The sequence below is a fragment of the Acanthochromis polyacanthus genome, chromosome 18, assembly GCF_021347895.1.
Source record: "Acanthochromis polyacanthus isolate Apoly-LR-REF ecotype Palm Island chromosome 18, KAUST_Apoly_ChrSc, whole genome shotgun sequence".
In the NCBI taxonomy this organism is placed as follows: Eukaryota; Metazoa; Chordata; class Actinopteri; family Pomacentridae; genus Acanthochromis; species Acanthochromis polyacanthus.
The window spans coordinates 9,008,333-9,034,124 of record NC_067130.1 but is presented as its reverse complement, the minus strand read 5'-3'; the positions used below and the strand labels follow the sequence as shown (position 1 = coordinate 9,034,124).

Here is a 25,792-nt window from a genome sequence, read left to right as displayed (position 1 = left end):
AACTCTTCTTCATGAACTGTAAACACAAAGCTGAGTTTGCTTTCAGCTCTGTGCGCACTTTTAGATCAAATGAAGTCGGGTTTTTTCTCTCTCTTTTTTTTGGCTTCCATACGTGGGATCTCTGCTGCTGTCTCTCCCACACGCTGACGCTCCGACCAACAATCGCACACTCCTGCAAGCAGATGCAGCCGCAGACGTGCGCCAAATGTACAGTTCAGAGTGTGGGAAAAGGAGGACAGTGTGAAAGCGGCCAAGCCAGAGCGGCTCATAAAGCAGAGATGAGATGAAGTCTGGGCCGCCGAACGGAGCAAAACGGTCCGAGAGCGCGACGCCGCACGCCTGGTTGTGGTTTCCATATATTCCTCCCTCTATCTATCCATCTCTGTTTCGCTTTAACGTTCATTTTTCTCTGTCTGTCAGCATCTATCATCACCTTTTTCTCCGCGCCTCACACACACACTCAGGCGCCCAGTTCCCACGGTGGCGGGGGCAGCTGAGCGGCGTGTCAATCTGCGCAAAGCGTCACCTCTTTTCACTTGCAAAAAGGAAGTAGCGCAGGGCTTTTGTTATTTGAAGTCCCACAGTCTAGTCATTTAAAAACAACTGGACTATATCCGCCGTTTATGATTGAAACAGCCACCTATAATCTCCTCCTCGGAGGTGTTTTTATATGGAGAGGTACGACGGAGAGACTCGGAGCCATTTGGTTTAGAATTAGAAACAAACAGGCTCTTTGAGGGTTCAACTTTTTACATTTGAACTGATAAAACTATTCACATGTCCCCTGTCTTCAAAAGAATTAGACTAACGTGTATCCAAAGCGAACGCTGGACAAAATTCCCATGATTGTAGTAATTTTTATTTAATATTTGTGCGTAAATTCACCGAGATGGTTACCTGGAGTCAACTTGCTGGGAAAGTGAGGCCACATACAGCTTCAACCACACCCTCTCCTGGACACAGTGGCTTTATCAAACCCCCAAAACACCACAAAGTGTCAGTAAATCCAGATATGATAAACTGTTCTGGTCTTTAAAAAAATATTCTGATCTCACAGTCCAGAAGCCACTAGTGAGATTAGTATGCTCATAAGAAGTATAATTCTATAATACTACTAATAATTGTTAGCTATCTCTCTTATTTTTCATTTTATTTGTTAGTAACACTTTTGCTCTGAATGCGCAAAATTCCCACTGAAGCTCCAAACATCCCTGTGATGCGACCTGATTGACTTTTTTGTTCCAAGTTCCTGTTGGTGTTAATCCAGCGGACGGTCCTCCGCTTTCTCAGCACTTTGCAGCTCCGGCAGCACGACCGCGCCTCTGGCTTTCAATCCGCTTCACGGGCTTTGGCTGCAGGAGATCGGATATAGAGATCACCATAACATTGCTGCGGGCGGCTTGTTTAATATTTCTGCAGCGAACGTTTGGCTCCCCCCTTCAGTGACACCACGCCCCCTCTCCCGACAGATTCACAGAGCCCTTGATCCCTCCCTCTAACCGAGCCGGCAGCCTATAACCTCCCCGGGTCTCCGCCCATTCCTCCACAGTTGATTCTTTGGGAAGGTATTGTCATGCAAATAAGGGACGGACGCGTAAAATATTCCCCCAGAGCGCAGCGCAGGGCAGAGACTCTCACGGACCGCGAGGAGGACGCAGACCGGGCCACACGGTGGATTTCTATCGTTTACGTCGCTACGGACCCGTCCATCTGTCACAGGTAAGTCTCAAATCCGCGGCGGATTACACTTCCAGACATGTTTAGCGACGAAATCCCAGCAGTGACTCCGTGCGTAAACGTGTGCGCACGGAGCTGTCCTGAGTCTCCCTCACTCCTGGATGTGGCGGAATGTGGGGTCTCTCTCTCGCAGTCTGCTGGTGAGGAATCGGGATTCATGCGGATTTTTTCTTGTCTTTTTTGTCTTTTCTCAGACACCCTGGCCGCCACATGAGCAGCGACATTTAGCCAGGAAACAGGTTGGACCGTTCAAGGAGAACCGGCGGGGATCAAACACCGACGAGGAGGCTGCCCCGTGGAGATAGTGGTCAAACACCAGCTTCCCCGTGAGAAGTCGGAGGTGTCTGTCTTCTCCATCCCCTTGTGTAGCTACCTGCTGCTGCTGCTGCTGCTGCTGAACCAGAGGGGGGACTATATCCAGAGACCCCTGGATCGCTTGAGAGCTCCCTTTTTATGTTTTAGGGGATTTAGGATCTCTAAAATATTAACATTTTTGCACACCAAGTGTGTCATTTCTTCTCTTGTCCTTTTTGGGATATATACAGTGATATTTTTTCTCCGTTTTAGTACTTTAAAGTGCCTTAACAGCTGGTTATAATCCAGTGTAACTGTGGCATTCTTACCAGACCAGAGACGCTCAACAGGGAGAAGACGATTATTATCAGCTTTAGAGCCCAGGCAGGATTACTTTGTTCCCCACCCTCCAGCGAGCTGCAACCATGAGCCAGGCGGATGTGTCGACTTGCTCCGCGCCGCAGAGGGTTTTCCAGGAGGCTGTGAAGAAGGGCAACACCAAGGAGCTGCACTCTTTGCTGCAGAACATGACAAACTGCGAGTTCAACGTCAACTCCTTCGGGCCGGAGGGACAGACGGCCCTGCACCAGTCCGTCATTGACGGCAACCTGGAGCTGGTAAAACTGCTGGTGAAGTTTGGCGCAGATATCCGGCTGGCCAACAGGGAAGGGTGGAGCGCTTTACACATCGCCGCCTTCGGGGGCCACCAAGACATTGTGCTATACCTCATCACCAAGGCCAAGTACTCCTCTGGCGCCCGGTGATCTGTCTCTGCTGTCAGGTAATAAAAAGACGAGAAAAAGTAGAACATCAAAAAATAACAAGTCAACAACAGATGAAATATAGAACTGCAACACAACAACACACGGGAAAGCCAGGCTCTTGTAAAAGCGAAAAAAATGCCATTATCTACATAGTTGTGCCAAATTCTATCAAAAAAAGGAAATAAAATAGGCCTGCACAGTAATCTTTCCTCACTGTAAACCAAACGGGGCCCTCTCTGCATGGTTCACACACACGCAGTGCTTCCAATCTTTAACAGAAAAAAGAAAAAGCACCCATTTCGGTGAGTCTGTTGGTACTAAAGCTTTTCCTCTTGAATGTGCATCTTAGATCGAGTCGTCCACTAGTAAAGAAAGCCGGTCTGTGCATCACATGTGTGTGTTTGGACCGCAGAGTGCAGATGGCCCAGTTTTCCTCCTCTCTCTGTCCCTGACCTCCCCGTTCTCAGTACAGCTCAATAGTTTCTTTATGGGAGCGCAGATTTGACCTGTTGCTCCTCATTGTTCTGTAAAAACCCTTTTTAAGTTATTTTATAAATGAAAACACGGCACTTGATGCTACATGGCTGCATGCTGGAATATCTGAAAGGGAAGAGAAGTAGAAGGGTTGCCCTCTGTTGGCTACCAGAGGTCTATTTTCTTTCATAAATTCGTGATTTCTTTTTAATTTTTTCTTTGTTTTTAACTCAAAGAGCGGCATTATGGCTATCCAACACGTTTTGTTTCCAGATGTGTAATCATTATTTAACAACAATTGACTCCATCGTTGTTGTGAAGTACTGTACACAATAGCTTTACTTTGTTTCTGTTTTTTTAAGGATTTTTTTTAAAGTAGCTGAATGCGCAGATCTTGCCATGCTGGCGTCCAGTTTTTTCAGGCCAGTGCGACCACTTTGCCAATGGTCAATGTGTTACTTAAAAATAAAAGAAAACCGCTGCTTTCGCTTTGTATCAAAACAAAACAAAAAAAGTTAAAAAAAAATTGGAATTCACTTTATAATCTCCTTTCAGTATTTTATTAACATCCTAGTCATCACTGTGAAAGCAGGCTGGGTTTTTCCTCTTTTTTCTCTTTTATTTATGAAGGTACATTGAGAAGATGCGTTTTTTGACTGTGTTGTGGTTCTTTTTTTTCTTTTTCTTTTTTTAAAACCATTCTGTGTAGTGTAAGAGTATCATGGGTGACTCAAGCTGCTTCTTTTAAAAACTGTCCCGTGTGGAGGTCGACCTGCCACCACCCCACTCATCCACCACCCACTCCCACGCATCCTCCTCCTCTGTTAGAGCCTGTTGAACCCCCATGAGGACTTTTCTCCTCCTTCCATTAAAGATGACTCTGTTTGGTTGCCTTTTCCCAGCTACCTCGACTATATAAAGTATTCTCAAGTTGCTTTTTTTCCCTCTCCTCCTCCTTCTTCTCACCATTTTGTGTGATCCTCAAACATGCCAGTAGCCCCAACATAGATGGACTTCGGTTCCAGAAGATGCAATCAGCTCTATTCTCCTGCATCCTCAAGTCAGTCGGGACAGTTATTATTTCGTTTTTTTTTTATGTTACACTACAACCAAACCAGTGCTGGCAAAGCAAAAAGCATCATTTATTTCTGCAAAGGGAGTCTCTGTCACACTCATTTGTTGCAACCCTCCACTCTGCTCTTCCTCTCTGTCCTCATCAGCCTGTATTTTCGTTTTATTTTCAGTCATACAAAAGAAAAAAAAAAGTGGAATTGTGTCGCATGACTTATAAATGCAGGGAGTTTTATTGCACAAAAATACGGAGCCTTGTGCGCCCCCAGTGTTCGTACGGGGTAACTGCAGGAGCCAAGGCTTTGGAATAGTTACTACTACTGAGCAGGACCCTAATACTGTTGGACGATGAAGACTTAAAGAGAAACAAAACAACACATGACTGTTGCAGGATGTCACAGAAAAGGAAAATTTGGTTTCGGAAGCTTGCCTGCTGCATTTTGAAAGTCATGGCACCCTAACATTTGTAACAATGCTGCTTGTATGTTTTTCTTTTTCTTGTTAATGTTGATTTTTTTTAAAGCCTACTGCTCAAATGGCCAACAGTTGTGTAGAAGCTTCACAGCAGCACTGGTTCACCTCATGAGAAGCAGTTGAGAGAGTGAGAGTTTTTCTGTTTTGTTGCATGTGTGTGTGTGTGTGTGTGTGTGTGTGAGGTGTTGTTGTGTGTTTCTCATGAGGCCTGTGTCACTGTGTGTGTGTTGTTTTTTTTAAATCAGTCATCCAGACTGAAAAAACTTCCCATTTTCAACCTGGAACAAACACAGTTAACCAGAAACAAACAATCGTTCCACCACATCAAGGTATAGATTGGTATCAGGCAACAGATGAAATATGCATTGCTTGTCTTAAACTTGATTTATTATTATTTTTTTTTTTTTTTTTTTGTTTGAATATTGCACTGATGACTGTTGTTGAAAAGTTGGCTTTTATGTGTCAACATTTTTAATTTTTTTCTGAATAGAAAAAAACAAACACAACAAAATACTATTGTATAAATATATGCTCCAGGTGATAATGTCCTAATGTGTGTATTACTTTGTGGAAAAAACATGATGTTTCTCAACAAAGATGCGTGTATCTCTGTGATTGGGTGTATGTATATATACATGTGGATATATATATCGATGCTGATGATGATGATGATGATATCTTGGGGCACTTTCTTTTCTGAAGTGCTGTCTTCCTGTTTTGTTTTTTAAAGGGGAATAATACATTTGATGGTAAGATCATTGTAACATGATTGAAAATTGCACGGTTGTGCGGTTATTTGGCTCACCAGGGTCATAACATTTATGACGTAAGGAGCCGGCTGCCGGATTTGGTGTACATGAGTGAGATGATTTTTTTTTTCTATAAAAAAATAGAGGAAAAAACAAAAAAGAAAAAGTGCTGACTTCTTTGGGCCAACTCGTGTTTCTGGTCTTGCTTCATTTCAAGCAGGATCGGAACTGGCTGGCTTTTCATGAGTGATGCAGATGTTCCATCATGTCTGACTTTTTGGATTTGTTTTTTTTTTTGGTTTGTATTCGTTTTATTTTTGAACATTTGTAACACTGTGATGATGACGCGATGTCATGTGGAGATGAGTGCTGTATTATTTTTGTACGTTTGTGTACAAGCCAGTAAAGAAATCATTAAACTCAAATCCTCTGTGTACGCATACATTTCTTTCTCATCTCCTCGAAGCAAAAAGCTGTGTTTTCTTCAGCTCCGGCTCCCTCCTCTTCCTCCTCTTCCTCCCTCCTCCTGCATTTTTCATAGAAAAGGTTGGTTTGGGAAACACACCCCCACCCTGCTCGCTCGCTCTCTCTCTCTTTTTTCCCTCCCTGTCTTCCAAGCCGGGCCCAACCCAGATCCCCATTCTCTCCTTTTGTCATTCATCTGGCCTCATCCTTTCACTGCCGGGATAAAGGAGCCCGGTGCATTGTGGGTAGGCTCAGTTTAAAGAAGGGTCCCCTCCCCTGTGTGTGTTGTGGGAGAGATGGTTTTATGTTACCCCCACACACTCAAAAACTTTCCAACACACTCTCCTCTTGTGCTCTCCTTCTAATGATTAAGACCCCGAGCTCTACGCTACGATTCGGCTTCTCTGCTAACAACCTGCTCGCTGCTTCTACATGCACTTCAGCATGTCTGCCACTCATTATTTACGCTCTTTCTCAAATTGTCTTTGTGTCGCTCTCTCAGAACTCCTCTGCAACGAAAAACTGAACTTGCTGGAAGGGAACAAAACAAATCTTGCTATTTTGTGTATTTTTGTGTGTGTTTTTAATGTACTATGAGGCCTATCCTGTTATAAAGATGAATGAAAATGGTTGGTTAAACTGTTCACTACTTTAATTGTCAAAAAAAAAGGAGGAAAAACACTGCTTCATTTGCAGCTAGAAACACTGTGTCAGTCGTGTGTTTTCCGTGCTTTTATTTCATCATTTTGTGCTGCAGTTCAGTTGCTTTCATCCTTTATTTCTCTACTTGTAGCATTGATTTTCAAGCCTGTTGTTCTTGACTATCAGCACCTGTTTATCTGAAATGCTGCCTCTAATTGAGTCACCCGGTTTCTTAGAAATGCTGAGTTGTAACTGATATTGCATGTCAGTGTGGAGGACTGTGGGAATTCTTCGTTTGTTCTCGTGTCAGGCCTGTTGCAACATCTTCTGGGTGTCGACCAGTTTTGGCTCTGAACATTTGAGTAAAAGAGGGTTGCAAATGTGATCGAAATAACGGCTGTGGTTTGAGAAAGTTTTGGTGTGATCTTGAGTTCATGTGGGGGGGGGTGAGAAAAAGGAGTAGTGTGTTACTTCTGTTTTTTGGCGATAAGTAAAAGTTTGTGCTATTTAAAGCAGCGCCGACGCTCACAGCAGCCGATGCGTTTGTTTGTCACATGTGAGCACCAGGAAAGTGAGCTCCTCAAAAACACCAGCCCCTCTGTGTGTTTTGATATCGTGGCAGGCAGAACGGGTTATCTGGCCTGCTGCTCGCTTGTACTTTCCTCCCTCCCTCCCCAGTCTCTCACTTCTGCAGGATGTTTTTGTTGAGCTGGGTTCCCATTGTTCACACACTGAGTTGGCTGGCCTCCCAGGGTTGCTGCTGGCTGCTAGGCCCCCTAATAGGTTCTTCATGTGCCTTGGCTTTCCTCGCTCATCTTGGTCTGGCCTTTTGCGTCGGAGCAGCCAGACAACACAAGGCATTCTGGGGAGGAATTTTTTTTGCAGAGAGGGAAAATATTTGTTTGGGGGAGTCGCATCGAGCCCCGAAAAGCATCAAAATCAGTTCATCAAAAGAAATCCAACACCCCGTATTGGCAAATCTAAACAGCTAAAAGAGAGTTTAAATCGTCTGTTTTTGTCTTTCACAGGAAGCAGAGACAGTTAAATATTGCTAGTGGGTTGATGTTGCAGCAGCTGCAATCAAGTGCATCTGTGTGATTATCTTCCATCGCTATTCAAAAGGCCATTGTTCAGGGGCTCATAAAATATTCATATCCATGCTTCCACCCCTCATTTGAAGGGTTACACTTGATCTGTAACACACCAGATTAACTGAACATCTTGTGATACGTGTAAAATGCAATTTAACTGGTTTTGCAACAATGAATTCCTCATTTTATAACGGCTCCTGTTCAACATGTGTACAATGATGGGAGCCTTGAATTGTGAGAACTTCCTCAGAGTGGGTCGGCTTGATTGTCGTCTGATTGGGTAACAACGTGCAACCAGCAGCTTGTTTGAATGAGATCAGTTGTGTGTCTGTGATGAGAACACAGATGAGGAACTTTGAGAGTCGTTGCAGGGGCTTGTGGAGTGATGACAGCAAAGCGGAACGTACTGAAACGTTTAAGTCTTTCCAGGATCTCGAATTAGACAACAGGCTGCAGTTTTATGCCGCTTGTCTTTGTGTAATTTTTGGTGGTTTAGGCGAAACTGACAGCACTTCTTTTCCTCGTGCAAAAATCCTATTAGCTCCTGCTGGTTAGCATATGTTAATGTGAGAGAAAGTCAGTTTATCCTGGCTCCAGATGGTGATTTCTTCCAAAATATTTCCTCGATACTGGTAGAAATCTCCCCTTACACCTGCAGCACACAGGCCACTCCACTTATGTTGCCTAATTTTTTTAATATTCTTTGCTTTGTTATGCTTTGAGAGTCTTATTTTTTTTTTTTCATCAGCCAGCTTTTTAACCCTCCTGTTGTCCGCATTTACAAGCACTAAAAAATATTGTTCCCCAGTCTGAAAAAAATCCAAAAATTCAGCAAAAAAAAGTTTTATTTAAAAAAAAATCCCCAAATTTGGCAAAAAGTACATTTTAAAAAATAAATCAAAAAAAGTAAATATTTTTTAAAAAATTAATAAAAATGTTCCAAAAAATCCTAAAAATATCTAGTGATTGTATATATATATATATATATATATATATATATATATATATATATATATATAGTAAAAAGTTCTAATATTTTCTTTAAGAACACTCAGAAAAAAATCCACCAAAATAATTTTTTTTCTGAATGTTCTTAAAAACATTTTTTTTAATATTTCTTTTTTCCAAACAATGTCCAAAAATTTCCCAAAAATGTTGAAAATGTGGAACTTTTCACTGTGTGTGTATGTATGTATATATATATATATATATATATATATACATATATTTTCCCCACATTTTCAAACTTTAAAACGGGTCAATCTGACCCACAGGACGACACGAGGGTTAATATCTTAATAGCACACAGCTGGTTTGTTGTCTTAATTCCCGTTAGAGCTCCACCCAGTTTCTACCTGAGGAGACATCTAATCAGCCAGAGAAATTGAGAATGTGTGGGTGTGGGGGGCTGTCAATATGTTTTTAATAGTTAATCAGGAGTATTCATGCATGTGCATCGTGTTCAGAGCTGTTTTGCAGATTTTCCAAGTAGTACACACCTGCCCAACAGACGCTTCATACATATTTTAAAGATACACTGACATCTACACTTTTTGTTTTTAATGGACTGGTATTAGGACAATATTTACATGAAGTTCTGAAGCTTCACATTCAGCTACAGTGAAGCTTTTGTTTACGGGCCTGTTTACAAGACCCCCTCTGATGTAAATTCTTTTTTTTTACCTTGTTAACTTCTTTTTATTATATGTTGGAGACATATCATGAGTGAAATAAGCAGTCAACACCATGGCTGAGCTCTGACAGAACACAAAGATTCAAATTCATACAAGCCCTTGAAGTTCTTGCAGTGTGGAGTCTTCTGTATCCTTATTTGTCTTCATAGCAGTTTTTTGGTTTGAATGTGTGTAGCTAAATTTGTCCACTAGTAGTAGTTTTACAGTGTTTGAGTTCAAAGTGAGCTGGTGTGCATGAGCAGCAGTGAATGGGGAGGAGTAGATGAACAATATTTTAAAGGAAAGGAACTTCGACATATAGAAATTAGTTTTATGGGGGGTTACTTAGTGACCAAAGTCTTAAAACTTGCATTAATAGATTTTTTGGGGGGCCATTTGTGCAGACAAGGGTCAAAATATAGTTGTCGGACTTTTTGTAACATAGTTGACATTTTTGCTTTTTTCAGGCCTAAAATCAACGTAACCAAACACCACATGGCATTTTTACAGAAAGATTCTTCCAAATATTACATTAAATAACTTTATATTAAATAACTCAGAAAGCCTTGGAGTCTTCCAGTCTTTTCTTCAGGAGGAAATGACATCATGTGGAGCAGGTCATGTGATCTGGAATTAACACACTTCCTTGAGAGGTGTTTTTGTAATGGGGAACTTAGTTGAAAGTGATTTCTCAGACAGAAATTTGATATATTGGCAAAAAATAGATATCTGTCATGATTATCTCAAGTTAATAAAAAGAACACAATCAAAACAGTTCTTGAATAAACTCATTTATTATTGTTTAGCTGATTAAAAGGTGGTTGTTATTAATTTCGGATGGTTATTTAGTTGACATTTTAGTGATATCCACACAAAAAAATAATGATTTTTATGTTCATTATGATCATGTCTTTACAAATTAAAGAATTATTTACTATGGAAATAATCACTTATTAATATTAAGTGATTGTTTCCATAGTAAATAATAATCACTTATTAATATTAATAAGTGATTGTTTCCATAGTAAATAATTCTTTAATTTGTAAAGACATGATCATAATGAACATAAAAATCATTATTTTTTTCATTTTTAATAAAAATGTATGCAAGATACATCCCATGGACTTCAAAAGTCCCTCAATTACGTACTGACCCGGGTGACACTTCCATAATATTACCTTATAAAGCTGATTTGGTGAACTATTGGAACATAAATGTCATATTTTTTGCTCTTTTTTTGGTCTCTACCAGCTCCAATGCTCACTAAATGCACCATCATGTTCAAAAAGCTCGTCGCTAAGATTGCTTGTCTGCTGTTTGCTTCCGGGTAGGTGGTGTTGGATGAGATCTTGTGTGTAACAAGCACTACCAGTGGCTCAGATGCCTGTTTATTTGCATCATGTTTGGTTGTTACCTTGGCAACAACTATGCATCCGTAATCATATTCCACAGTCTCGCTTCCTCACTTATCAGCACATTTTCTGTGCGTTCATTCTTTGTAAAAAAATCTGTATAACGCTGTCCAGCCTTTCATTCGCTCGTTTCCCAGAACACAGCCCAGAATGATCTTAACCTCGGTGAAATCAGCACCGAGTCAGCGATGACAGTGACCTTTAAATCCTGCTGATTTTGCACTTTCTTTCTGAAAACAAAAACACGTCTGTGGCTAAACACGGCCGGCGAGCAGCCCCCTCCCCAAAGTCTGCCTGCGAGTAAGAAGGGGAGTAAAAGAAAGAAAAAGACAGAGAGAGAGAGGGAGACAGGTGGTCAGGCTGGTCTTTTCCTTGCCCTCCGCTCCTTTTTGAACTTTTCTTTCATTCTTCCAGTTCATTCTGTGCTTCTCTCCATAGCTCCAGTGACAAGACGCTCCATTCACTGCCTCATTCTTCCACCACCTCCCTCCTCCCTCCGGCTCCCCCAGCCCCATCTCCTCCCTCCTGGCTCCTTTGTCTCGCTCGCGGGGGCCTGCTTTAGCTGCTATTCACCAGCCAGACGGACCGCCATTGACTGGACCTCCCCCCCTCCACCTCCACCACCTCCACCACCACCACCACCACCACCACCACCACCTCCTCCCTTATTCACCCCACCTCCCCTCCCTGCTGCAAAACACCCTCACACACATATGCACACAGCAACCTGGCCATTCTCCACCCTACGCCCTGTATCAGGCAGCTGCTATGCTAATAGGGAGGAAGGGATGGATGGAGGGAGGCAGGGAGGGGGTGAGGAGGAGAGACGGAGCAGCCAGCCTATAGTAAAAGGAGAGGAGGGGAGGGAGAGCAGGGAGAGTGACCCTCCATCTCCATAGTCATGCCAGAGCAGCAGCAGACCTCCTGTTACACAAAGGGAGTCCCCCTGTTCCTCCTCCTCCCCCCTTCTCACCCCTCTCTCTCCCCCCTTCCACCCCCTCTGTTCCCCTTCTTTCTCATTCAAATCCATTTTATACCCCAGTGGTAAAGGGAGCTGTAAGTGCAGTATGTAAAGTAACCTTACTCCTGCCCCGCGGGCGTAACCATTCAGGGCCCGACACACTGAGAGCAGCATGGGTGTGTGTGTGTGTGTGTGTTCATTCCCCTGCTTTGTTTAGGACTACAGCCCATACCTACACACACACACACACTCTCTCTCTCTCTGACACCTGTCCTCGAGTCTTGTTGCATCTCCCTTTGCAGCCAAATAGTTTAAAGGCATGCACACAGGAATCAATGTTTATTTAACAGAGTGGTTGAAAATAAAGCAAAACTTCTTCAATGATTAAAAATTTATGGCCATTTTTTTGAGGCGGTGGTGTGAATTTTAATACATTCAATGCTGCAACTAGTGATTATTTTTCAGCATCTGAGGTTTACTTTCTTGTTATTCAGTCACTGACTGACAGAAATGTTAGGACACAGCAAAACAAAAAACAATCTTTTACAGACGATTAAAGGCCACAATTATGTCTTTTATTTGTTTTTTGTCTGACTTTTTGTTTTGCACAAAATATTAACGACAGATAGGGATACTTTATTAATCCAGAGAGAAATTCAAGATCAATTTAATTCAACTTACTGTCTTAAAAGGGAGAAACATATTAAAGCTACAAAGCTGTAACCAAAAAATGTCTGAAAAGATGATCCAAATGCTTAAATCATAGCTGCATATTATTTTTCTTTTTTTTTTTAGGTATAAATGTGACAGGTGTTTTTAGTGTTTCTAATATTATATCCACCCCTTTACATCACCATGACGAGCAATATTAAACTTAACGGACTAACACCACGTTTTATTACAATTCTGGCTTTTATTTATCAAAATCATAAAGGATATTGTACAAAATACAGCAAAATAAAAGGACAAAAACACCCCTCTGGACCTCTTATAACAGCAAAAAACTTTAATTAATCAATTCACAGTCCTCATATTTCTTCATATGTTCATCTTTCTTTGGGATTAAAAGAAAAATCTGCACCAATGTGAACGTGATCAGATGTGAGTCTGTTTGTCTTTGTGGTGCTATGCAGCGTGTCTGTGTGTTGGCATGTTTGTGTCAGCAGCTTTTCTTCTGCTAGCATGTGTGTACATCTCCTCTTGGTGTGTTTTGAGGAGGGGGGCTTAGGAGGCAGGGAGGCAGGGAGGGCGGGTGTTGGCAGGAAGGCATTTCTCTGTCTCTCTCTCTGTCCTCCTGTTCTGTTATTTGCCCCAGTGCGGTGTGACCCTGTGCCCCACCAGGGAGGCACGTCCCATTTGACATCTGCCTGTTTGCAGGAGGAGGGGAGGTGGAGGGGGAGATACGAGGGGTGGGGTGCCCATATGGAGCTTCAACCCAACACCCCCAACCAAACCTTCTCCTGTCCGTCGCACACACACACACACACACACACCAACACCACGTCTCCTGCTGCCTTTGTCCCACCACGTATGTACAGTTGTATGCTAAACTCTGGGCACAATTACACACTTTGTTGAAAAGCCAAACCCAAGTCTTGAAAAGAGATAATTATATCCCCCGCAATCCTCACGCAGTTTCTTTTACGAGTTAAAAAAGTTCATAAAACAGTCATTGTGTCACGTGGAGAAGTTTGGACACCCTCCTAAATCGGTGTTTGTATTCTGAACTTTACAGAACAGTTCAGACTCATCCAGATGTTGCTTTTAGACGCTTTGGACTCCGACTTTTGTGATGAGTTTGCAGGCGTGGACTTTAAGATGCAGCACCACTTCAGTGCCAGTTCAACCTTAAAGCTTCTTCACACTCGTGGAGATTTTGCTTTGCCTTTCTGCCCAGATGACGTAGAAGTTTTATCTGAAAGTTTCCCTGACTACATATGACCCTCATGGTCCAGAAACACAAAATATTCCGAGATAACAACAGGAAATTAGGGCGCAAGAAACGAAATTGAAAAGTTGTAATCTGTCTCAATTTGACAAGTCATCTTTTTTAAAAACCAATGTGGCTCAGTTGGACATTTTTTCTTAAAACAGAACTTCTTGATTTCAGCATCTGATGCTTTGTTACTGCTGTGTTTCGTAGAAAGAAATTAACATCTCATCTGTTCAGGATTTAAATGAATGCCTCTCTAGTAAATAAAACAAAACAGTGTCCGGGTTCTAAGATCTGTCATTTAAGGAATGTATAAAAATAAGACACGTCTTTCTGATTCATCTAAAAATCAGGTTTTTACCAAGAAATTTGTAGCTTTGTGTGGTACATCTTACCTTTTGGGGGGTTTCTTTTCCTTTCTTTCTTCTCATAAACATGCTCAAATTTTCAAATAAGTTGCCCTGAAAGCTAAAACAGTGCTGCTTAATGATGCCTTGACAACTGTAAGCTAAAAGAAAACCTTTAACATCTGCATGATTGTTGACTGGTCAAAGAATTTATCAGCTGATGAGTTGTGACTTTTCTTGCCCCACTGGGTTAATAAAGTGGGTGTAGAAGAACGCCCCCATTTTGTGTTTGTTAAATAGATACCCAGCTAGAATCTAAAATCCTTCTGAGCGAGTTCTGCTCATGTTTTCAGTGGGATGTTTTCCTCCCAGTTCCCAGAACCTTCACTTTAAAAGTAGGATGACGTTTTCTAACCATACTGAGTCCACAAATGTTCTTAAAGTATTTTCTGAATGTTGCCTTGACAGCATCCTCTCATTGTTATTACATGTGGTAAGGGTTTAGAAATGACCATTAGCTCATCAACATCCCCACAACGTTTTTAAAACACTGCAAGCAAAATGTTCTACTTTTGTTGATACATCACATCACAGAAACGTTGAATAAATGACGTTCTGTCGCTGGAGGACTCCACAGCATCTTGAAATGTTGGTTTGAGAACATTCTTCTTTTCTTATCATGGAAAAGAATCGGTTGAGCCGACAACATCCTCCAGACATTCTCTAAACATTGCAGTTTGTGTTTTTAGTTCACTTTAAACCTCATGGGAACATTTTTTGGAAATGGTGAATATCCTTAAAATGTTCTCTGTTAAACTTTGCAAGAATTTTTTGGTAATGTCAGTGTTGTGGTAACATTCCTGGATGGATGGACGGATGGACGGACGGATGGATGGATAGATGAATAGATGGATAGATGAATAGATGGATAGATGAACGAACGATAGATGATAGAAGGATGGACGGACAAACGGATAGACAGATGGATGCATGGACAGATGAATGGATGGACAGATAGATAGGTAGGTAGAGATATGGTTACATAGATGGACAGATTGATGGATAGAAGGATGGAGGGACGGACAGATGGATGGATGGATGGATGGATGATAGATAGATAGATGATAGAAGGATGGACAGACAAACGGACAGACAGATGCATGGACAGATGGATGGATAGATAGATAGATGCCATAGATCATACCATAGATACATGCATAGATAGATCCATATCTCCACCTTCCTGTCCTTGCAGGATAAAGTGTTCCAGTCACCCGGTTTGGATTATCCTCCAACACAGTGATTCAGTGTGCTGGTGCACAATGAGCAGACTGCAGGGCTGCTGGATGTAGGCTAACGAGCTCAGTGGAGTTTAAATGGCCCAGTGTAGCGCTGACAAAAACTGACGGTGATACTGCTCTCTGCCACAACACTTTCTCTGTCAAGACCCGCTGCCTTTGTCTGACAGTCTGTTTACGATAATACCTCTTGTTTGAGGGCTTACAGTGAATTAGGTTGTTAACACATATTGAGGCACAGCTGCTGCAGCAATTTTCTGTATTACTGCAAAGAACACGAGGCTTAGATGGCTTTGGAAATTAATCTCCAAATGCGCTGGGAGAATTGTCTCTTTCTGGTGTGATTGAGTGCACATCCCATCCTATATCTGAGCGACGCAGATGGACAGTAAATTCCTAAATATAGCGTGAGTATGCACTAAGCGGATTATGGCTTCTATCTAAACTTTACTTGACTGAAACACCAGGTTTTCATCAGTCAGATGTGGTTACTGACTATTGAAATAAAAATAAGCAGCTATAATAAGAAACTTCAGATATTGTCAGTAAATATTTGAACAAAGATAACAGTGTTTAAAAAAAAAAAAGATGGTTACAGCATGTCAGCATTGTAATTGTTTTCAGAGACTCCACTGATAGAAAACAGCAGCAGGTTTGGACAACTGAGAATCTACCAAAAAAAAGTCTGAAATTTAACTGCATTCCAGAACCAGGATGAACGACTCCATAAAAAACAAATCAAAGCTTTTAGGCGAATGAATTAATGGCTGTAGATGTATTATTTTGTGCTAAATTCATGTTGAAACTGAGCATAAAACTGCAGAAGCATTACGTTGCAAGTATCTGCGCACAACAGTCAGATGTTTCACTCGTTGCGTCTGGATTTCCAGTACCACATGGAAGCAGTCGGACTTGGTTCTGATCAGATCTGTACATACTGTACTCTGGCTGCAGTCCAGCCTCACAGCCTCACAGCCTCTGGAACATCAAAGCAGGTGTCTTCAAGCAGGCAAAGTTTATGTTACTTTTTACAAAATGATGTCATTGTTATGTAGCAGCTACAGATATTATAGTGATTACGACTTTCACAATCTAAAAAAGCTTTAAGAGGGAGTAATCCTACTTTTATTCGTTCGTTTTTTTCGTCTACCTGCTGCCTTAACATATGTTCCCAGACTGTTTGTGAAGGAGGATTGGCTTCATCTCTGCTTGTTGAGCCTATTCCGTCCAATTCATGTGCAGAATTAAAATAACCGCGTGTGTAATTTCACAAAATGTCGTACAAGTGTTTTCTTTTTCTGTAAGTGAGGTGTCAGGTTCAGCTGTTAATGCAATAATTAAGGGTATCATTTAAACAGAGCTGAACGTGTCAAGAGTCAGTGTGTCTGAATTATTCATATAGATTCATATAGGCATGCAGGCGATATGCATTTATATGTATGTATGTATATGTGTGTGTGCGCCCATGTGTGTATACATGTGTATCAGAGAGTAATTATGGAGAATAAAGGCCTGCTTGTACAGAGTGAAACTGTGGGTTTTGAAGTGAGATGGGAGATGATTTTCTGTTTGGCTGAGCAGGCTCAATGGTCCTATTCAACTAGCCCCCTTACTGCCCATTGTCCTCCCACCACCAGCCCTACACACACACACACACACACACACACACACAGAGCACACACACACACACACACACACACACACGGCTGTAGTGGAATTGGAGTGGAGGCCTGGGGGAGAAATGGTGAGTCGGGGGGAGGATGAGGGAGCTCCAGCTGAATCTGAGAGCTGTTGGGGGGGGTGAAGGGAGGAAGCGAGGGAATGTGGTGGAAAGATGGGATGGAAAGAAAACCAAAACACTCCAGTATCTCTTAAATTTACACTGTTGAGGATATTTTAAAATACCAGGATTCTGCCCTTGAATAAGACAGCAAACACACTGCAGAGTTGTCCGTAAATGTAACGTTACTAACAATACGGAGGAAGAAATGAAATCATTACCAAGCGACCTCCCGCCCCTCTGTCCCAAGAAAGAAGCATTAATGTAACAGCATTTATAGCGAACCAAAACTAAAACACAAGCAGTAAGTTGAAACCTTTTGGTACAGTTTTCCACACCATGTAAGAAATGTCTTAACCCTCCTGTTGTCCTCAGGTTAAAAAATGACTTGCCTCCGCTGAGCTTCAAAAATAGAACAGCTTAATAGAATTTTTAACCATAAACCAAATTTTACACAAAGAAACAACCTGTCCTGCATCACACACTTCGTGAATGTCTGGTTTTCCCTCTTCAGAAGGCAGAAAGACTGTATTTAATCAGTGGACACCACTCGTTTTTATTGCATCACACAGTAGAACTGTTTTCTTTACTAAAGTTGAGGTTTATTATCAGTATTATTGCTGCTAAAGGTACTGCATTCGTGTAAACTTTATTTGTTTAGCAAGAGGTAGTATTTCTATATCTTAAGAAAGAATCAGAAATGTACAGAAAGTAGCTTAAAATGCATTTTTGAAGGAAAACAACAGTGTACTGTAGACTGTAAAAATGGAACTGTACAGTATACAGCATGGAAAAGTCATCGAATTCCAAGTTGAAACAAGATAATTTAGGGTTTTTGCTATTAAACATAGTGGCTGGGTCATTTTTAGCCCGAAGACAACACAAGGATTAAATGGAGTCCATCTTTCAGTGACAAAAACCTTTAAGGGGTGTAAACACATCTTCTCTGGTTGTCCTCAAACCTTTTTGGACCCTTTAAGGCACTTTTCCACTAGCACCTACTCAGCTCAACTTAGCTCTACTCAGTTTATGAGGTTTTCTATTAGGATGTAGTACCTGGTACCAGATACTGTTTTAGTACCTACTCAACCGGGGTTCCAAGCGAGCTGAGTCCAGCCTATAATGCGACGTCCACAGAGTGCAGGCCACTGATTGGACAGGGAGTGACGACACACGAGACGTGTACCGTGGGTGAATGCAGAGATTGAGACTTTTCTGTCTTTTGGTGGTGGACCAAAGAATACAGAGGGAGCTGGATGGTGCGACTCGCAAAGAGAAAGTTTATCAGGAGGTCTCCGAGCGGATGGCTGCCCACGGATCCAGTAGTACAATGAAGCAGTGTCAGGAGAAGCTGAAAAAGCTCAAAAGTGACTCTCAGTCCATCAAGGACCACAACGGCCGGAATGGATCAAACCAGAGGTGCTGAAAGTGGTTTAGCTACACACGCGGACAAAATTGTTGGTACCCCTCAGTTAAAGAAGGAAAAACCCACAATTCTCACTGAAATCACTTGAAACTCACAAAAGTAACAATAAATAAAAATTTATTGAAAATTAAATAATCAAAAACAGCCATTACTTTTGAATTGTTGATTAACATAATTATTTAAAAAAACAAACTAATGAAACAGGCCTGGACAAAAATGATGGTACCTCTATAAAAGATTGAAAACTATTTGACCAGAGTGACATGATTAACTCAGGTGTGTCATTTAATTGACATCACAGGTGTTTCCAAACTCATAATCAGTCAGTCTGCCTATTTAAAGGAAGACAAGTAGTCACCCTGCTGTTTGGTGAAAAGGTGTGTACCACACTGAACATGGACAACAGAAAGCGAAGGAGAGAATTGTCCCACGACATCCGAAAAAAATTTATAGACAAACATCTTAAAGGTAAAGGCTATAACACCATCTCTAAACAGCTTGAAGTTCCTGTGACAACAGTGGCTCATATTATTCAGAAGTTCAAGACAGTAGCCAACCTCTCTGGACGTGGCCGCAAGAGGAAAATTGATGACAAATTGAAGAGACGGATCGTTTGAATTGTATCCAAAGAGCCCAGAGCAACCTCCAAAGAAATTAAAGGTGAACTCCAAGGCCAAGGTACATCAGTGTCAGATCGCACCATTCGTCGTTGTTTGAGCCAAAGTGGACTTCATGGGAGACGACCAAGGAGGACACCACTGCTGAAAAAAACTCATAAAAAAGCCAGACTGGAATTTGCAAAAATGCATGTTGACAAGCCACAAAGCTTCTGGGAGAATGTCCTTTGGACAGATGAGACCAAACTGGAGCTTTTTGGTAAGGCACATCAACTCTATGTTCATAGACTCAAAAACCAAGCATACGAAGAAAAGAACACTGTCCCTACGGTGAAACATGGAGGAGGCTCAGTAATGTTTTGGGGCTGCTTTGCTGCATCTGGCACAGGGTGTCTTGAAAGTGTGCAAGGTAAGATGAAATCTGAAGACTATCAAGGCATTCTGGAGAGAAATGTGCTGCCTAGTGTCAGAAAGCTTGGTCTCAGTCGCAGGTCATGGGTCTTCCAACAGGACAACGATCCAAAACACACAGCCAAAAACACCCAAGAATGGCTGAGAGAAAAGCGTTGGACTATTCTAAAGTGGCCTTCTATGAGCCCAGATCTGAATCCCATTGAACATATGTGGAAGGAGCTGAAACATGCCATTTGGAGAAGACACCCATCAAACCTGAGACAACTGGAGCTGTTTGCTCATGAGGAGTGGGCCAAAATACCTGTTGACAGCTGCAGAACGCTCATTGACAAATACAGAAATCGTTTAATTGCAGTGATTGCCTCAAAAGGTTGTGTAACAAAATATTAAGTTATGGGTACCATCATTTTTGTCCAGCCCTATTTCATTAGTTTGTTTTTTAAATAATTATGTTAATCAACAATTCAAAAGTGATGGCTGATTTTGATTATTTAATTTTCAATAAATTTTTATTTATTGTTACTTTTGTGAGTTTCAAGTGATTTCAGTGAGAATTGTGGGTTTTTCCTTCTTTAACTGAGGGGTACCAACAATTTTGTCCACGTGTGTAAATGTCGTCATTTGCGGGCTTTGACTGGCGAGAAACGGGAGGGAGAGTGGCCACGAGTCCACCGCTGCATTATTGGAGACCATGTTTGAGGACGGTGAATGTTTTGTGACTCCACCCACGATGAGGTGGTACTCAGTTGTAATGGAAAACTACCTAAACCGAGTCGGGTTGAGTCAAGCCGAGTAGGCGCTCGTGGAAAAGCAACTTTAGACTACCGCAAAGTTACTCTGCTAACTTGAAAATTGCTCAACAACAAAGATAAATGCCCATAAAATGAACAAACAGATTTTAAATGATGACCTAAAAGCTTATGGTTGATTTAATTTTCACAAGATCTCAGGTAATATGCTTTATTATCAACGTCACTGCAAATTCTCAGATTGTTTCGTATGTAAAGTGCAGTAGAACCTGAGCCGTTGTGTCGCTGCAGTAAGTTCACAGCTTCTTCTGCAGGCTTCTTCTTCAATCATATGTTGCTATGTTGAGCCATTGATGTTTGTTGGACAGTAACAACCTTTTTTTTTTCTGAATCTAAATCTCTGATGATGCGATAAATGAATTTGTTCAATTTAGTGTCTGCTAAAGTCCATTTTTCTCCTTTTAGGATGACACATGTAACCACAGTTTCAAAGTTAAACCCCTCGTCCAGTCAGTTAACCAGATCCATATGACAGAAAAAAAACCCTCACACAATAGTCAGTATACAAACACACAGCGGTCACACAATAGTCTGGTAGAGTGTATGAGGAGCTCGCAGCCGTCGGGGGTTAATAATCGTCTGTCATTGGTTTGGAGCCCATTAGGACATTGATCTGGCTGCGTCTTTTATGCCACCTGGGGAAAGGAATGTGCCGGGTCTCCTATTGTGTCTGCCTGTCTGGGAGTGCAGCGAGTGGTCATATACCCTCAGTGTGTGTTTGTGTCAAAGAGAGGTCAATCAAAGCAGAACGGGCCGCAGCGTCACACTGTGCACAGAGACAGTGGAGGCTCGGATATTTCTGAGGTCAGTTGGTCAAGAATCATCTGGTCTGTGATTACAAATCAGATCAGAAAAGTACATTTAAACATTCATAAACACGCGCTGACTGTCGATTCTCACGTTCTTTCTCAACATAATGCACATTTAAACACCACGGCACAGTTAATGAATGCATGTAAGCAGATAGATGACCTTTAGTACCTCATAGAAGTGAATCTATCCAACACATAAAAGGAAGAAAGGAATGAATTTATCCCTTTTATTAAATATTCCTTTAAAACAATCAAATTTCTCCATTTGTCAGAAACATAAGTCATTACAGCTCTCCTTTAATCAGACTTGGATGAGTCAGACATTATTGGGCGTATAGGCTGTAACAAACAGCCTGATAGTTGTTATTAAATAATTTATCAATTCCTTAGAACCATGTCATTTGTTAAAATAATCTTCTGGTTACCAGGTTTACAAAGTATGTCAAAAATTATGTTTTTGTGTCGTTATTCATGTTCAAAAGAGTATGTGTCGATATAATACAGTGGAATTCCTCCACTTTAAATCTTGCTAACATTAGTTTTCCAACTAATATTGTAGATTCTTTGTAGCTAATTAGCAAAGATGGCATATATTTATTTTTTAGAAAGATTTGTACTAAAATGGAACATTTCTGACCCACTTATGAAAAGCTGTTGTTCCAGTGATTGACCCATGTAAGAATTAAGAGGCAAATTATTGACAAATAAATAAAAATTTTATTTATTGTTCCGCGATGGAACTGAAGATCCGAGAGATCCAGTAATTTAGCAGTCTAACGTCGGTGAAGAAGGAGAAACAGATGTGTTAGGCGGATGCCAGAAACCAGCTATTTGTACAAACGCATCAGATTTATTTCATTTGGAGGTAATCTGTCACACAGTCAGAATCCAAAAATGTCATTTTAATGTGTATGAATCCTTCTGAGAGCTTGAAGGTCTGTGCTATGCTTCACTGCGCATCCAGAGGCAAAGTCATACCCTTAATTATGCAGAATTTAAAGCCTACACACAATTTAAAAGGGTGAGATGCATAAAACATCACTCCTGTATAGTTATTACAATTGGGTAGAGACCACAGCTGACATGCGGACCAGGCTACAAACCTGTTTATTTCTGATAAGAAGTTGGGATTTTTAATATGGGTCAAAAAGGATGAACTCACTTGTCGAGTCAGCCTCAAGTGGCCGTTCAGGGAACTACAGTTTGTGCCTTCGTTTTTTTTTTTTTTTTAGCTCCATAGGTTGTAGGTGCACTCCACTGGGCTCAGATTATTCAGTTTATGGTATTTCTTATGGAGGGTGGGGTGAAATCAAATAGGTCATAGGCAAATATTTTGAACTATAAATCAGACAAAATGAAAGTTTTATTTTGAATGACTTGTGAAAGGTAATAAAAGGACATACATGATGTGCAGAGGGACCTGCGACCTGGGAAGTCCTGATTCAACACATTTTGATTTAAAGTACCATCATATATAGTTCTTTGAGGTCTAATGCCATTTTGCTAAATGCTGGTCTCATATGCTGGGAAGCTATTACAATACCTTCTGAGTTATGTCATGAGACGATAATGTTTTTAATGTGAAGTATTCTAAGCTTGGAGATTTTACAAGGTTATGTGTCATACTTATAACTTAATGCTTTTCTGCTAGGCACTGCATTGCTTTGGTTATGCCCTTTTCTGAGCATTTTCTGGATAAGCAAATTCCTTCTGAATTAATCAAGTTTTATCTTATCTTACTCTGTGTTTTTTTATCCTTCTGCCCGTACCTAAACACTCTTCTTTTCCTTCACCTTGTTCCTTCAACAGATCCAGCAGATCATTTTGATTAAGATTGTGTTTTGTAGCTAATTAAAATGTTCACAGCAGCACTTGAACTGGATGTGTTAAAGTGCTGTGTTTATTTAAATGGATACAACTCAAACTGTCGCGCCTGAATAAATCCAGACTGCATGCTTACCTTGCTGGCGTCACACTGCCCTGCCTTGTTCCATTTCAATTTTATATGAACTTTTTGTCCCTAATAAAGTTACTTAGAAGAGAGCTACAAGTCACTACTTGCTGCAGTGTGTCCACTAGAGCTAACTTTATTTGACTTGTTTTTAAAAGAGACAAAATTATTTTACTTGAGTAAAATTTCATTTAAAAAAAGGCCAACCAGCTTTCTTTCAAACCTGAAAATCCCAAATCTGTGTTTTTGGACAACCATCTGTTAGATCTCAGACTTAGTGAAACCAGTCAGATGACACAGCTGGGGTTTAGAGAAGGGGGAGCAGAGGGTCTTTAAATGCTCACGGCTGCCAGTTGGTTGGCAACGTGGTCAAAGAGTTGAACTTGAAGGAGGGGGAAAAAAAACGATGAGATTTAGATGAATGCTTAGGATGTGGGTTTGGGTTTGGGCAGAGATTACAGTTCAGTTAGATGTGTGGGAAATGAACGCAAGTCACTGTAATGTCCTCTGAAGTGAGGGAAACACCGCCATGTGTGTTTAAATGAGGTGGGGGTCCTCTGTCGGCAGGACAAAAGAAGAGAGAGAATCCCTACAGCACATTCTATCCTCCAATCTCTTACCGATTTGGCGTTAAACAACATCAACACTTGTTTTCTCAAGACGTGTTCTTTCTGTACATTCAAAGCTCCATGCTTGTAAGTCTTTGTGTAACTAAAAGGATTTTGTGTGTTTTTCCTCTAAAGAATAGACCTTTAAAGACGGTACTGAAAAGTCAGTAAACATCTCCACTACAGGCCATATGTTCAGTGTGCAACCTGTGTGTATTAACATCTTCACTGCATTCTTCAACTAGAGTTTTTTTCTCTTTTTTTCTCAAATTTATGCTTTATTTCAATTTAAAGTCTAAAAATTAAAATGAATAGGTGTGCACTAGTGTTACTTCTACTATTATTTTACTCTAAAACATTACAGAATCGAAGCAGGAGGATGCTTAAAATGAAAATACTGAATGCAAAAATGGACTAAGTTAATCTTTCTAGCTGTCTTTAACAGATATTTTTTGTGAATTTGACTAAAAACACGTGTAGAACCATAAAATGTCTACTGCAGCTGCAAAGAGAATTGGTCTCAGGGTCCTGATCAGGTTTTCAGTAGGATGTTAAACAACCTGGAGGCTGGTGTGGGCAAACGAGGAGTGGTTTTTATCACTGTAATTGTCTGAAATGTTTTTAAAAAAAAACTAAAACAAAAGCTATTATTTTCTCTTGGACTCCTTGTATCTTTCTAAAAATGTCAAGCTTCTATATATTTGCACTGCACCATGCATTTAAAATGAGCAATATAAACAAACAATATAGTAAACAATTCAAAATTCAGCAGAACTGTGAAGGGAATCTTCACACGTCAAATTCTCAGTGAGCTCAAACTCACTGTTGGAAAGTTTCTGTGTAACGGTTCTTCTGTTTTCCTAAGAACTTCTGTCTGTCTCAGTCTTTTCCTGGAAAGTAAACAGAGGTGTGAAAATGTGTCATGAGCTCTCTCAGTGAATGTGTAACATGTCTTGTATGTGAGCTGGAAACAAAAGCATGCGGTTATCTGTGTGTGTGTTTGTTCGGTAGGTTGTCGTCCAGGCAGCACCAGGTGATCTGGCCTGGTACGGAAGGTCACCGCTGTGATGTCACCTCCTCTTCCTATCCGGATATTCCCAGAGTTCTGCTGCCAGCAGCCGGGAACTCTGGGAACTGAGAGCAGGAAGCCTGGCTCCTTCGCAGGAGGGAGAGAGAGGATATGTAAGGCCTAGCGCTGAGGTTATGTGGTCATTCTGTAGCACTGAATGACTCATCATTTGCTGTGTAAATACAGGAGAATGTGGATCCGACTGGGACTGAGTGAAATATATGAGGAGCATCTGTAACTGGAGCAACGTCGCCCCCTTCTGGTGATAATCCTCAACATAGAAAGCTATTTGCATGACAGAGCTGCTTACTATGTCGTCTTAAAATTGGCATTATGTCCTTTATTTTTTGGAATCTCAATTCACTGCTGTGTGTGTAAAATAAACATTGAGAGCTTTGAACATAAACATGTGTTTTTTCTTTGAATTGTTACAGATGTTGGAAGTTTTGTACTGCAATCAAAGCGCTGTCAACGTCAGTCAGAGATGTAGAGCATATGAAATAACGTTGTTTAACCCAACTGTAATTTTTTTTTGACAGTAATAATATATATGTAACGATGAAACAGGGCTGCATAGTGGAGTAGTGGTCAGCACGTTTGCCTTGCAGCAAGAAGATCTCCGGTTCAAATCCCGGCTTGGGCCTGGGATCTTTCTGCATGGAGTTTGCATGTTCTCCCTGTGCATGCGTGGGTTTTCTCCGGGCACTCCAGCTTCCTCCCACGGTCCAAAAATATACTGAGGTTAATTGGTTACTCTAAATTGCCCGTAGGTGTGAATGTGAGTGTGATTGTTTGTCTGTATATGTAGCCCTGTGACAGACTGGCGACCTGTCCAGGGTGTCCCCTGCCTTCGCCCGAGTCAGCTGGGATAGGCTCCAGCACCCCCGATGACCCTAGTGATGATAAAGCGGTGTATAGAG

General features: G+C 41.2%; 1 protein-coding gene across 2 annotated transcripts; it reads left to right on the top strand.

Annotated features, from left to right (window-relative positions):
* Positions 1-1,262: 1,262 nt before the first annotated feature.
* On the top strand, positions 1,263-25,278 carry nrarpa (NOTCH regulated ankyrin repeat protein a). Of its 2 annotated transcripts, XM_022198000.2 has the most exons (3): positions 1,263-1,719; positions 1,932-2,812; positions 24,815-25,278. In XM_022198000.2, exon 2 carries the CDS (start codon positions 2,457-2,459, stop codon positions 2,793-2,795), a length of 339 nt encoding a protein of 112 aa, XP_022053692.1. In that variant the 5' UTR covers positions 1,263-1,719; positions 1,932-2,456; the 3' UTR covers positions 2,796-2,812; positions 24,815-25,278. The 2 variants fall into 2 exon arrangements, with proteins under 2 accessions (XP_022053692.1, XP_022053691.1); XM_022197999.2 differs by lacking the exon at positions 24,815-25,278 and having other exon boundaries at positions 1,932-5,988.
* The last annotated feature ends 514 nt before the right edge of the window (positions 25,279-25,792 follow it).